The 12,741-nt window shown below is 33.9% G+C and overlaps 2 protein-coding genes across 6 annotated transcripts in view; one reads left to right on the top strand and one right to left on the bottom strand.

Moving 5' to 3' along the window:
* Nucleotides 1-12,741, bottom strand: part of LOC145318779 (uncharacterized) — a 54,318-nt gene that overhangs the window by 30,184 nt on the left and 11,393 nt on the right. For all 3 annotated transcript variants that reach the window (XM_080160326.1, XM_080160327.1, XM_080160325.1), the window contains exons 5-8: nucleotides 3,936-3,987; nucleotides 3,215-3,251; nucleotides 2,744-2,807; nucleotides 1,465-1,551 (exon numbers count right to left, since the gene is read on the bottom strand). In XM_080160326.1, coding sequence (XP_080016452.1) covers nucleotides 1,465-1,551; nucleotides 2,744-2,807; nucleotides 3,215-3,251; nucleotides 3,936-3,987 — 240 coding nt within the window. The remainder of the gene's footprint in view (nucleotides 1-1,464; nucleotides 1,552-2,743; nucleotides 2,808-3,214; nucleotides 3,252-3,935; nucleotides 3,988-12,741) is intronic.
* On the top strand, nucleotides 5,965-11,292 carry LOC145318778 (methylcrotonoyl-CoA carboxylase subunit alpha, mitochondrial-like). 3 transcript variants are annotated; one of them, XM_080160322.1, is made up of 6 exons: nucleotides 5,965-6,100; nucleotides 6,332-6,465; nucleotides 7,409-7,492; nucleotides 8,421-8,492; nucleotides 8,837-8,950; nucleotides 9,311-9,449. In XM_080160322.1, the coding sequence occupies exons 2-5, from the start codon at nucleotides 6,376-6,378 to the stop codon at nucleotides 8,882-8,884; spliced, it is 294 nt and encodes a 97-aa protein (XP_080016448.1). In that variant the 5' UTR covers nucleotides 5,965-6,100; nucleotides 6,332-6,375; the 3' UTR covers nucleotides 8,885-8,950; nucleotides 9,311-9,449. The 3 variants fall into 3 exon arrangements, with proteins under 3 accessions (XP_080016448.1, XP_080016449.1, XP_080016450.1); XM_080160323.1 differs by lacking the exons at nucleotides 5,965-6,100; nucleotides 6,332-6,465; nucleotides 7,409-7,492 and adding exons at nucleotides 9,862-10,032; nucleotides 10,356-10,531; nucleotides 11,145-11,292 and having other exon boundaries at nucleotides 8,458-8,492; nucleotides 9,311-9,472; XM_080160324.1 differs by lacking the exons at nucleotides 5,965-6,100; nucleotides 6,332-6,465; nucleotides 7,409-7,492 and adding exons at nucleotides 9,862-10,032; nucleotides 11,145-11,292 and having other exon boundaries at nucleotides 8,458-8,492; nucleotides 9,311-9,472.

Raw genomic sequence — 12,741 nt, 5'->3', positions numbered from 1 at the left:
GAGTTACCAATTTAAAAATGATAATTATTTAAGGACTGACCAAACCCCCCAGACATGATTTTAGGGCATAATTTCTAGGGGATTTATATATTCATTATGCATATTGCTACTACTATTAAGCCCTGCAAAATAAAACTTACGTAACTTTTCCAAACACTTTTTAAATTGTATTTTTTCATGGTATCATGCCGGCACGGTACAAGACTGTGCCTTGCCTATCTTGCCCAGGCTAATTTATTTTATATTTTCAGCTGAGCAATTCAAGCTTGTCATCTAGCTATAGCACGAACCAGGGAAGCAATGGATACGAACATTCATAACATTTAATTCTATAAAATATGAACTAATATCATAAGTGAATACAATCGTTGATTGTACTAAGTGACACCAATCCCTCAGGGCAGAAGGTTTTGAATGTTCTCTACACACATTAATTAGAATTAAAGGACAGAAAAGTTTTTCCCTCTGTAGCTTAAGATCTCATAAATTGAAAGGCAAAATGCTATATTTGCTAGATTTTGCAATGTGAAGGACAAAAAAACTATGTTTACCAAGATTTTGCTATGTGAAGGACAGAAATGCTACATTTAGCAAGATTATGCTATTTAAAGGACAGAAAAGCTATATTTTGTGAGATTTTGCTATGTGAAGGACAGAAAAGCTATGTTTTCCAAGATTTTGCTATATGTAGGACCAAAAAGCTATGTTTTGCAAGATTTTGCTATATTAAGGACAGAAAAGCTATTTTTTACAAGATTTTGCCATATGAAGAACAGAAAAGCTATGTTTTGCAAGAATTTGCTATGTGAAGGACCAATAAGCTATGTTTTGCAAGATTTTGCTTTATGAAGGACAGAAAAGCTATGTTTTACAAAATTTTGCTATGTGAAGGACAGAAAAGCTATGTTTTGCAAGATTATGGTATATTGAGGACCAAAAAGCTATGTTTTGTGAGATTTTGCTCTGTGAAGGACCAAAACGCTATGCTTTGCAATGTGAAGGATATGCTATGTGAAGGACAGATTAAAGCTAGGTTTTGTGTTGTAAAGGGAGGCTACTTATGTCTTTCATCTTGCAAAATCTTTGTTAAGTCTGGCAAGTTATGCCCTTCATCTAACAAATTCTCGCTTAAGGAAGGCTACTTATGTCCTTCCTACCTTCCTAGGAAGGTGACTTTTGTCCTAATTAAGGAATGACTTTATTTTCTTTCCATGATCCCAATATAGTTCTACCAGATAAAAACAGTTCTGAACCATGATAAAAAAAAACATGCTAAGATTTTTGGAATATATTGCAACGGCCTTTAAAGTAAACAATGCACTGGGTATGTCTAAAAGTGTCTATTCTAGTACAATAAGAAATAATATTCTCCCAATTAACGTTAGACTGTTAAGAGTTAAAGCCCAACATTTAATATTGATGTTTAGATTAAAATCTTTAAAAATAAAAATAAACTTAAATTACCTATGATTCCTAGTGTCATCTGTGTCAATGTTTTATAAAAGAAAACTTCCTCAGGAATTCCACTATACCACCAAATTAAGATGTAACCTGTAATAGTTAAGAACTACAGCATATTTTAATTGTTAGAGGGTTTGCAAAAATTGTCATTAGAACTTCTTAGAGCTTTAGTTTTTGGAAATATAAATATCATATTTGTTTTTCTTGTATATCAAGTAAATGATAAAAATCATGTAGTCAATTATTGAATTTTTCGTTTTAACATTGCTGAGCTCATGATACACCACCAATAGAAAGCATAAAGATTCTACTTTTTCAAAAAGAAAGTTTTTTTCAGTAAAAATGTGTAGTGACGTCTGTCCAGTGGACAAGTTCAGATAGACAAATTATATTACGAGTAACAGGTCACTATAAAAGTAGCAACTTGTAGAGTTGCTGCACATACAAGAATAACAGAATGCAAAGTTAGAAAGATATGGTTATTGCCTAAATTTTAAGACAATACTAAAGGATTATTACATTGCATGATTAACAGATAAAGTACAGATTGCGAGTAGCCCTGCTCTCCATGGTAGTTAATTGTATTTTTCAACATGGAATTGGAGTATCAAAAAGGATGCTTAGAATTATCCTATCGATTTCAAACTTTGCATGCTGATTCCTTAACAGTTAGGTACAACTTAGTAAGCGCAGCAACTCTATAATCGTTACCAGAAAGTTCGTATGTTCATTTAAAACAAGCAATTTTTTTTCCTTTTTTGACAACAAATTTTTGTATGTTAAAATTATCCTGTTCGTCTGATTTTTTAATACTAATTCCTATTACAACAAGGAACACTGTTATAAGAGATGCATCTCTATAATCAAGTCCTAAAAACGTCAGTATGTCCTTAATCATGTATTCAGTCAGTTTTGCAACAAATTTACTTACCCTTTTTTTATAGACTTATGCATTAATATTCAGTTCTGACACTTTACAAGTGTTAATGACCGTTTGCCCTTTTTTTTAAGGATGTTGTCATCCTTGTTTAAATCATTATTTGTTGATTATAGGTGTTTTCTTGTGCTATTTATTTAGGAAGAGTTGTTAAAAGTTCTTACTACACATGAAAGGCACAAAAATAAGAGGGCTACAAAAAAATCGGATTGCATATCTAAATTCTATGGACAATTTTACATCTACTACATACTAGAAACACAGACTAGCTATTTCAATAAAAAGCAAAAAAGTTAAGACAACTTCTTTCACTTCGTTATCATAAAGAAAATTAATTTAGTTTACCTATGGTTGGCAATAAGGGGAAGAAAAATACACAAACCAAGATCATCAGAACAAACTTTGCTGTCTAAATATTAAAAAATTCTACAACTGATTTTAAATAACTTTTTTCCTTAGAAAAATTTGAACATATGGTTTTAAAGTGTGCCTAAATAAATTCTAGGATTAAATTAATTATTACTTTTTTATTAAGCTTAAAAAAATCACAGAGTGAAATAGAATATAATTACTCTCCGTCTCTTTATTCCTTGTAGTGATTAAACGTATTTCTGCTAAATTAGTATTCAGTATCTGTCTATTTGAAAATGTGTGTATCTAATTCCTCCTTTTTTCTTTCTTTCTTTCTCTCTTATTTTGAATTTTCTTTTTCCGTTATGTAAACCTTTTATTTGAGCTTTTCTTTTAAACAATTTTTCCTTTAATATTGTACATAATCATCCTTTATAGTGTTTCAAATTAGAATAAATAAATTACCTTTCGTGGGTATTCTTCTCCATCGAAATAGCTGGATCTAAAAATATGAAGAAAAAAATATAAATGGTATTTTCATCTTTTGTAATGGCCAACCTAGTGTATTTTTACATTACTGCAAACGCTCGATCATTTAATATATTGTGATGCAAATATTCATTTATACTGATTTGTTTTAATAAATAATTCGAGTATAGTCTCTTTCGTGACATCGCCTCTTAAGGAGCGTTTTTTCGTATTTTCACATTAGTTTTTACAGGTTATTTTAGGCTGGGTTAAGTTAAGTCAGATGATTGCCACAAAGAGTTAGGCAATTGGCCCCAGAGGGTTAGAGCCCTCCCCCACCCCCCCCCCTAACATGGGCTAGAAAGAGGGGAAAAGCTACCGTGAAAATACGTCGAAACGCCCCTTAAGAGGCGTTGCCACCAAAGGGACTATCCTATAATAAAAAGTAATAAGCTTTTTTGTTTGTAGCAAAGGATCTCGCTAACCCCTGAACCGATATGGTTCTCTTTTATGGCGGAGCTTTGTATAGGCCCTGAGATGGTTTTAGGCTATTTTATTTTTATAAATAAGTCTGGATATGGTTTTAAGCTATTTATCTGCCCTTATTTAGCCCCTATATAGAGCCCCTAGATGCTAGGGGCGCATCCGCTAGTACTCAATAATTCATTTAATTCTGTTAAGTATAATTAAGTAACTTATGTTCCTAAAATTGTTTAACCTGTGGAATAACAAAAGGTGGATTGCTGCAACAATCCCTGGCAACCAGTTTGCTGAAATTTAATTTATTAATTATTTATAGCAATTTAATCGTTAACCCAGGTTCTACGAAATACCAGAAAAAAAAGGTCGTTTTACCAGAAAAGTGGTAAAGCTGGTCAACCTGGTAAAATATACCAGTTTCGTGGTAAATTTTACCAGCAAAAATTTTAGCCAAAAAATTAGTCAAATTTTACCATTTTTTTTGTAAAATTTGACGAAACAAAAAAACCCGTTTTTTGTGTTTTAAATACAAAACAGCTCTTCATAATCAGTTGTAGTACTTTAAAATAATGACTTCTATACAATGAAGCCTAAATTTAAATTTTTTTTTTTTTTTAATTTTACCACTTTTGGAAGTTTTACCAAAAATGTGGTCAATTTTACAACTCTATTTTTCAGGTTAAGTCCGAATTTTCGGACTTAGACAAAAAAACGCAATTTGGTCAATTTTTACCAAAAAGTTGGTAAAATTTGACAAGGTATTTTTTTAGGCTAAGTCCAGATTTTTGGACTTTGCCAAAAAAAATTAACTTGGTAAAATTTGACCAACTTTTTGGTAAAAATTGACAAGGTAAATTTTTAGGCTAAGTCCAAATTTTTGGACTCTGCCAAAAAAAAAAACTTTGTAAAATTTGACCAACTTTTTGGTAAAAATTGACAAGGTAAATTTTTAGGCTAAGTCCAGATTTTTGGACTTTGCCAAAAAAAAAAACTTGGTAAAATTTGACCAACTTTTTGGTAAAAATTGACAAGGTAAATTTTTAGGCTAAGTCCAAATTTTTGGACTTTGCCAAAAAAAAAAACTTGGTAAAATTTGACCAACTTTTTGGTAAAAATTTTTACTTTTTATTGAATTTTTTCGCATAAAAGAAGCTAACTTTTTTTTAAAACCTTGAAAATTATTTCATCATTTCTTTTAAAACATCCTCCCGCATCGTCAAAAATATATCAAATTTAATATTTACTTATTTGAGCTAGCTTCATACGAATTAAAATTAAAAGAAAAAAAATCCAGGTCTGTGTGTTTACGCAGATGTGCCGTGTGCATTTGAATTTATCGATTTTTCATCTTTAATATAAATATAAGCTTTCGTATATTCCCCTGAATGTTTCTAAAAGAAAGACAGAGATTTCGAATTATAGAGTAATTTCGCTACAAAACTTATATTTTTAAGTTTTGAAATTTATGGCACCTCTGTGCACGCATGCGCACTATTGATAATTGCTTATGATTATTTGAATATAGAGTGCCAAAAATAATTATTAGTTTTGATTCAATTTAATCAAATATTTTGAATCAAGAAGTAAATTACTACTCAATTTTCTCTAAATATTTAAATTTGTAGAATTTACAATTTGTTTGGAAGATTTTTTTTAAGCAAGATGTTTAAAAATGTGGCAAAATTGTGGAACAACAATGTTTCATGATTTCTATATTTATGTTGTCTTTGCCAACCGGAAATACCACCGAGATGGGTTTTTAAAAGATGAATGCCACATTTTTTCGGCGTTTTTTAGACATTAATTGATTGAACGTTGACGATAGAATTTCAAACAGAGTATATAACATAAAAATACTGAATTTTAAATTATTTTTTTAGCAATTTTTCTAATGTCTAACACAGCTCTAAAAAGATGCATTAATTAATATGCAGCAAAAATGGATTGAAGATAATCTTTTTTTTTCTATGAAGGCCGTACCATCAAAAGCGAAATAATTAAATAAATCATTGTATACTCTTTTAGATTTCGCGAATGTCGCGCTTGTTATTCATAGCGTAAAAAATGTCGAAAAAACGCGGCAATATCTTTTAAGAACCCGGCCGGAAATAGATTCTATATGGTTAACAACTATATATATATTTAAATATTTTTTTTTAATATTGAATGCACTATATTTTTTTATATTCTATCGAATATATATTTTATATGTCATTACAAAACTATATTACATTTAATATTAACATTAAAAAAAAAAACATCAATTTAAACTTTCGTAACCCTGTAATTAGGTATTGGCGGTAGAAGTACAGTTCACCACGGTCCACGCTTGGGCTAGCATCACTCACCAGCATGGCTCTGCCTAGGCTTATAATGAGAAAGGCCAGGGTATTATTATTACAGGTATTGTGTCTTTAAAGGGACTGTGAACGTAAATTTTTCTCATCTTAATATCAAATCTTAACATTATCTTATTCATAATATCTCACAGATAGAGCAAAACGCGCTTTTGTTTGCTTAAAAAACGGCTTTTTCCGACGATTTTTATTTGTTTCCTATATAAAGTGGCACCTCCGCCCCAACCCTTCCTTTGTTACCTACATTTTATTGTGTTTTAGTCAAAATTTATTATAGGTATTAAAACTGTGGCAGTTTACAGTGACAGCGACAGAAACTCTATGCATGTAGCCATGGCGGACGAACCTACTGTTAGAATTGGTCCAGCTGCCTCACAACAGAGCTATCTCAGGGGAGATACTATTTTAAAGGTATATTATACCAGAGAGAGGAGATACTGTTTATTAAACTAGTGCCAAAAGTTTTATAATTACGTTTACATTTTCGTTGGTTTACAACTTTCGACATCAGGACTTTAGTGAATTTTGATTGGTTAGCTCAATAGGTTGAGTGTTCGAACGTTTCAACCACTAATATTAATCCAAGGGGTAATTTTGTTAATCATCATTGAGGATTTACATCAATTTATCGACCATTGTTTTGTCTTATCCCTTTATATCTCTGACATTATACTGTTAGGTATTAGTTTTAGATGGACATTACAAGAATTGATTGATTAAAATAATCCTTAAATAAAAGTAACAGGATGTTTGTTTGTCTTCGTTTGTAGCGAAATATCTAGCGTACGTACACGTCTCTCCTCTACATTGAAGCTTATTGTATGTCTCGGAAAGGTTTTAATTTATACATGGATTTTTTTATAGGCCTAAGAAAAATTACCCCAAAAATTTTATTTTTTAAAAACTTTGAAAAATTAAAATTCAAGGTAGTGGGTCGGCTCTTTCCCAGCCCCCCCCCCCCCCTCCCCACACCTTTCACATTGCAAAAAAATGGGTGTTGTTTTTTGCTTAATGGTGTGATTGATAATTTAAATTGAAACTTGGAAGAATCTACCTATTAAGATTTAGAATAACTCTTATATGCATCATCCTATTATATAAAGCAGTAAGACTTTTTTTCTAAATAACTACTGATCCGATTGGGTTCTCTATTTTAGGTAGGCATCACATAGGTCCTGAGTTGGTTTTATTCTATTTTCTGATCATATTTAAGCCTTAAGATGGATTTTTTACTTTTTCTATTGAAACTAAAATAAAAAAATGTTGGGATCTATTTCAACTCACCACTAACTCAAGTGCCCCTAGAGGCCTCTAGGGGCTTAGTTACTATTGACCATACACTGTATTATCTTAGGTTGCGGCGGAAACCGGCTCCGATGCTGTACATCCTGGCTATGGATTTCTCTCCGAGAATGTCGAGTTTGCTAATCTTTGCCAGGTAAATGCAGGGAGGGAGGGGACAATGGGCTGTTAACTACACGTGTCCCCAAACTTTTATAATAACGTATTCTTATTCGTTGGCTTAACAACTTTGGGGATTAAGTGATCTCTGATTGGTTGGTACATTAAGTTGAGTGTCCAAACGTATCAACCACAAAAGGTAATCTATGTAAGGGGTAATTTTGTGTATCATCAATGGGGTTGTACATGTACAGTACATCAATTTGTCGACCATTGTCTTATCCCTTAAGATTCTTGGGTAAATGGATATATTATTACCTGGATGTTACACCAGTTTTTCATGTACTCTAATAAAGCGGTACTCACAGCGGGCTAAAATAAAGATACACCCTTATTCCTCCCTTACAACACCCCCTTACCTCCTTCTGGGTAAACGAACTGACCAATATATGAAGTCCATGTTAGGAACCTAATTTCCATGATATGTCATTAATAATATCCACGTGTATTTTATATCCCTGGACAGGTAATATTTTCCATTTGACTGCAGGGAGGGAGTGGATATTAGACTGGAAGTTATACTGGTACCCAAAGTTTTATAAGCACGTTAGCTCACAACTTTAAATCTTGATTGGTTCATTCAAACTAGCAGTGTCTGAACTAATCTAAGGTGTTGTTTTGTTCAATATATTTGGGGATTTATATATGTATATTTCGTTCATTATCTTGTCCACGGTCATTAGTGTGAGGAATGGGGTTGACAACACACCCCTTAAAATTAAAATTATGTAGATTCCTCCCCCCCCCCCCGTTTTTTAAAAACCTCTAAGATTACATCCCTTCCCGTAAAAACCCTGTGCACGCCACTGTACTGCTTACGTTTTTTTCTGGTTAATTTCAAGAATGTAATATTATATTAATAAGAATGATACCTACCTTTTAATTTAAATTTTTTTTTTTATCAGGAGAAAGGAGTTATATTTGTTGGTCCACCGTCCACTGCCATTAGAGATATGGGTATCAAGTCTACATCTAAGGTAAATGATAGAGTAGCTACTCAGGAACTTATTTTGGTTGATTTCAAGTAGAAAGAAATAACACTCTATACTATACCGGAGTAACAGGATGTCTGTTCATTTGTCCTCTACGATCTCAATCTTCTGGTCTTCCATAATTTTCAGGGAATGTTTATGCTGTTTTTTTGGCGGGGGGGGGGGTATGACACCGCTTCTTGGAAAAATGACCTCGAAAATTTTCATTGGTAAAAACCCTCCAACCATCCTCTTTTAAGACGAAACACAAGTAGGCTCTAGGAAAAGCAACTGTGTATTTAAAAGAAGTCTGTCGTTACAATTTTTCTAATATTTAACCTGTTTTTTAGATGATCATGGAAGCCGCTAACGTACCTGTAATCCACGGTTACCACTGAGAGGACCAGAGCCTGGACACCTTGAAGGCGGAGGCAGACAAGATCGGGTTCCCTGTTATGATCAAGGTGGGAACAAGGACAAGTATGTCCACATGTACCGCAATAAAATAGTAAATAATATAAATATAAAACAGGATGTTTAATATGGACAATGACATAATATATTTCAACTTCAAGGCTCGATTATAACATTATACCTTAGGTATAATTCTGGGAATCAATGTTAAAAAAAAAAGGAATATGTAAGTTATATAAATTATATATATGTATGTAAAGAAATGTAGTGTTATATTTTTCTACCATTGTGTAATGATATATAGTACAGTCAGACGGAGTGACGGCATACCTTATTGTAGAGTAGCTGCTAAATTTTATATTGTTTTTATTTTTCTACCTGTGGAAAACTGTTATTTGATATTGTCATAGGTTGTCCGCGGAGGGGGTGGCAAGGGTATGAGGATTGCCATGACCGCTGGCGAGTTCGAGGCCCAGCTGGAGTCTGCCAAGCGCGAGCCGATGAAGTCCTTCGGTGACGAAGTGATGCTCCTGGAGAAGTTTGTTGTTGACCCCAGACACGTAGAAGTTCAGGTCAGTTTTGTTCCAGGGGAAATTATCAGGAACGCATGGGCTTTTTATTTCACTAGTCCCCAAAGTGTTATAATAACGTTTCCTTATTCGTTTGCTTAACAACCTTTGAGACTTTTATTTAATTTTAATTGGTTGCTTCATTATGTTGATTGCTAAAACGTTTCTACCACTAATTGTAATCTTCAGAAGGGGCAATTTTGTGTATCATCATTGGGGATGTATATCAATTTATCGGCCATTGTCTTATCCCTTTATATCCCTGGGAAATTATACTTGATTAATGCCTATGGAGAGAGATGGTTGATTTAAAACGTAGTTAGACATTTGTATAAAGTTCCAAACATTCTTACTGCCTTGCTAAAATCTTCTAACAACCTATCTCTATTTAGGATGTACCCAAGCCTGGTTTTCACTGCCTACCCCAGCGGGCTGCCTTGCTAAAATCTGTGCTCAACTTCTTAAAGAAGGCTCCATACGCCACGTGAAGCATATAATCAGTAAAGCCGAGTACTATCCTGTTCTTGTTAGCCACGGATGTTGTTACTGATTATGTTTTCCAGGTAAGCTTTCCCTTTATTTTTTCTCGTTCTGCGTTTTCAAAGATGTTTAGTTAGATAAGTTTGTTGATTTTTTTGCCACGTGTCAAGATGCCTGTAGGAAATGAATGAGGGGGGAGAGGGGGAGTCGAACCTGACACATTTGCGTAAACAGCGAGTATAGGCTTTATCTTTGGGACGGACGGACGGACAGACATCGTTCTACTTTGTATTATAGATTAGATATTTAGTAGGGAGGGATGGGACATTGGGCTCTAGGAAAAGCAACTGTGTATTTAAAAGAAGTCTGTCGTTACAATATTTCTAATATTTAACCTGTTTTTTAGATGATCATGGAAGCCGCTAACGTACCTGTAATCCACGGTTACCACGGAGAGGACCAGAGCCTGGACACCTTGAAGGTGGAGGCAGACAAGATCGGGTTCCCTGTTATGATGCCGAGTAGTATGGACACAGCATGTTCTTGTTAGCCAGGGATGTTGTTACTGCTTATGTTTTCCAGGTAAGCTTTCCCTTTATTTTTTCTCGTTCTGCGTTTTCAAAGATGTTTAGTTAGATAAGTTTGCTGATTTTTTTGCCACGTGTCAAGATGCCTGTAGGAAATGAATGAGGGGGGAGAGGGGGAGTCGAACCTACACACTTTTATTTTTGCTTTCAAAAGAAAAAAATTTAGGTGTGAGAGTAAGGGGGGGGGGGAAGTTCTGACACATTTGCGTAAACAGCGAGTATAGGCTTTATCTTTGGGACGGACGGACGGACGGACGGACGGACGGACGGACGGACGGACGGACGGACAGACATCGTTCTACTTTGTATTATAGATTAGATATTTAGTAGGGAGGGATGGGACATTGGGCTGTAAATTACACTAGCCCCCAAAGTTTTCAAATAACATTTTCTTATTCTTTGGCCTAACAACCTTGGGTACTTTTATTGATTTTTTATTGGTTGGTTCATTAAGTTGAGTGTCCTAACATTTCAATCACTTATTGTAATCTACAGAAGGGGTAACGATGTGTATCATCATTAGAGATGAACATCAATTTATCAGCCATTGTCTTATCCCTTTATATCCCTGTAATTATCTAATTAACTAATGAGCAATTTTATTCCAGGTTGAATATCAGTGCAATACGAGGTCGAATGGGGCCGGTGCCCAGCAAATCCAGGAGGTTGCGCAACAGTTTTCGCGGCCAGAGCAGTAGAATCAAGAAAAATATGTTTAAGTGTTGTTTCAATCAATAAAGATAAAAATGAAAACAATTTTTTTTTATTTTTGCGATTTATACCTACAAGCGATGTTTTTCTATAATTAAGGTCGTTTTTTACCACTTTCTCGTGATTTTTACCACCCGTTTTTACCACAATTTTTGGTAAATTTTTACCATATTTACCCTATTTCTGGTAAAATTTTACCAATTTAGGGCAAAAATATTACCAGGTGTTGAACAGTTTTACCACTTTTTCGGTAAAATCTACCAGAAATTTGCGGTAAATTTTACCAAAAAAGTGGTAAAAATTGGTCAAAATCTGGTATAAATTTGCGTCCTAAAATGGTAATATTTTACCGGAAATCTGGTAAAATTTTACCGATAATTGTGGTAAAAATCGCTGGTAAAAAGCGTCACAGAGTACCACCAAAAGTGTTTTTACCACGATTACGGTAAAATTTTACCACCTTTTAAATCGTATAGGCTGGTAAAATTTTACCATAAAAGTGGTAAAAACTAGGTTTTTTTATGGTATTAATTCCGTCCTGGGAATTAATGTAACAATTACAAAATCCATACTTTTTCCCTTAAAATACAACCAAATTATTTTTGTAATATCTATAATACAAAGTAGAACGATGTATGTCTGTTTGTTTGTCTGTCTGTTTGTCTGTATCGAAGGATCTCGCTAACCGCTGAACCGATGGGGTTCTCTTTAACAGGGTAGCTTCTCATAGGTCCCGGGAAGGTTTATAACTATTTTTGGGGAGGGTACCACCACCCTCCCAAGAGAAATCACAATAAAATCGAAAAAAATTGAAATATTTCCGCGCTGCGTAGAGACATGAATTTAACAGCTGATAACATAGACAAATTATTTCTCAAATAAGATATTTAAAATAAAAAATAAAACATTTAAATGCGACTAGAGGCCTCTAGGGGCATAGCCGCTAGTTGCACATAAGGGAATAAATTTACAAATTATCCTGTCAATTAATATAGTGATCACACAAAAAAAGAATTTTCTAGAATTATCCTGGAAAAACAGAAATGAATCAAATTGAAAATACAACTTCTTGTAAAACAAGAGAAGCCCAATTTTTAATTTTAAAATCTGAGCTTGGTAGCATATAGCCGCGGAACTGAGAAAGTCTCATTAATTAGCTACGCAGTCGCAATAAGCCACTGCCAAAAGAAATCAATTTAGTCGGTCAAAAGACATGCGTCTACCAACCCCTGATTATCCATTCTAGGGGGCCTAGTACTATTCCGGGGGGGGGGGGGCATACAAGGTTATCCTTCATATCTCGGAAACTACACAAGACACACTTAAAAGCAAAGTTGTTGGGACACCCCACCCCCAAAAAGGAAAATTACCGCACAAAATATTTCTTTGCACACATATTCTTTTTAAAGACCTTCCCTAGAACCTGTAGGGAACAAGCCCCTAGAGGCTAGTGGCGAAGACACCATTTATAGATTATAATAATATGGTTTTGCT

The sequence above is a fragment of the Acartia tonsa genome, chromosome 5, assembly GCF_053477335.1.
Source record: "Acartia tonsa isolate MP-2025a chromosome 5, ASM5347733v1, whole genome shotgun sequence".
NCBI classification, from domain to species: domain Eukaryota; kingdom Metazoa; phylum Arthropoda; class Copepoda; order Calanoida; family Acartiidae; genus Acartia; species Acartia tonsa.
This window is presented reverse-complemented; position numbering and strand designations above follow the sequence as displayed.

Coding starts and splice junctions, on each gene's coding strand:
- LOC145318778 (XM_080160322.1), top strand. CDS start 6,376: ATGCATGTAGCCATGGCGGACGAACCTACTGTTAGAATTGGTCCAGCT. Junction 6,466..7,408: donor GGGGAGATACTATTTTAAAG/GTATATTATACC, acceptor GTATTATCTTAG/GTTGCGGCGGAAACCGGCTC. Junction 8,493..8,836: donor GTATCAAGTCTACATCTAAG/GTAAATGATAGA, acceptor CCTGTTTTTTAG/ATGATCATGGAAGCCGCTAA.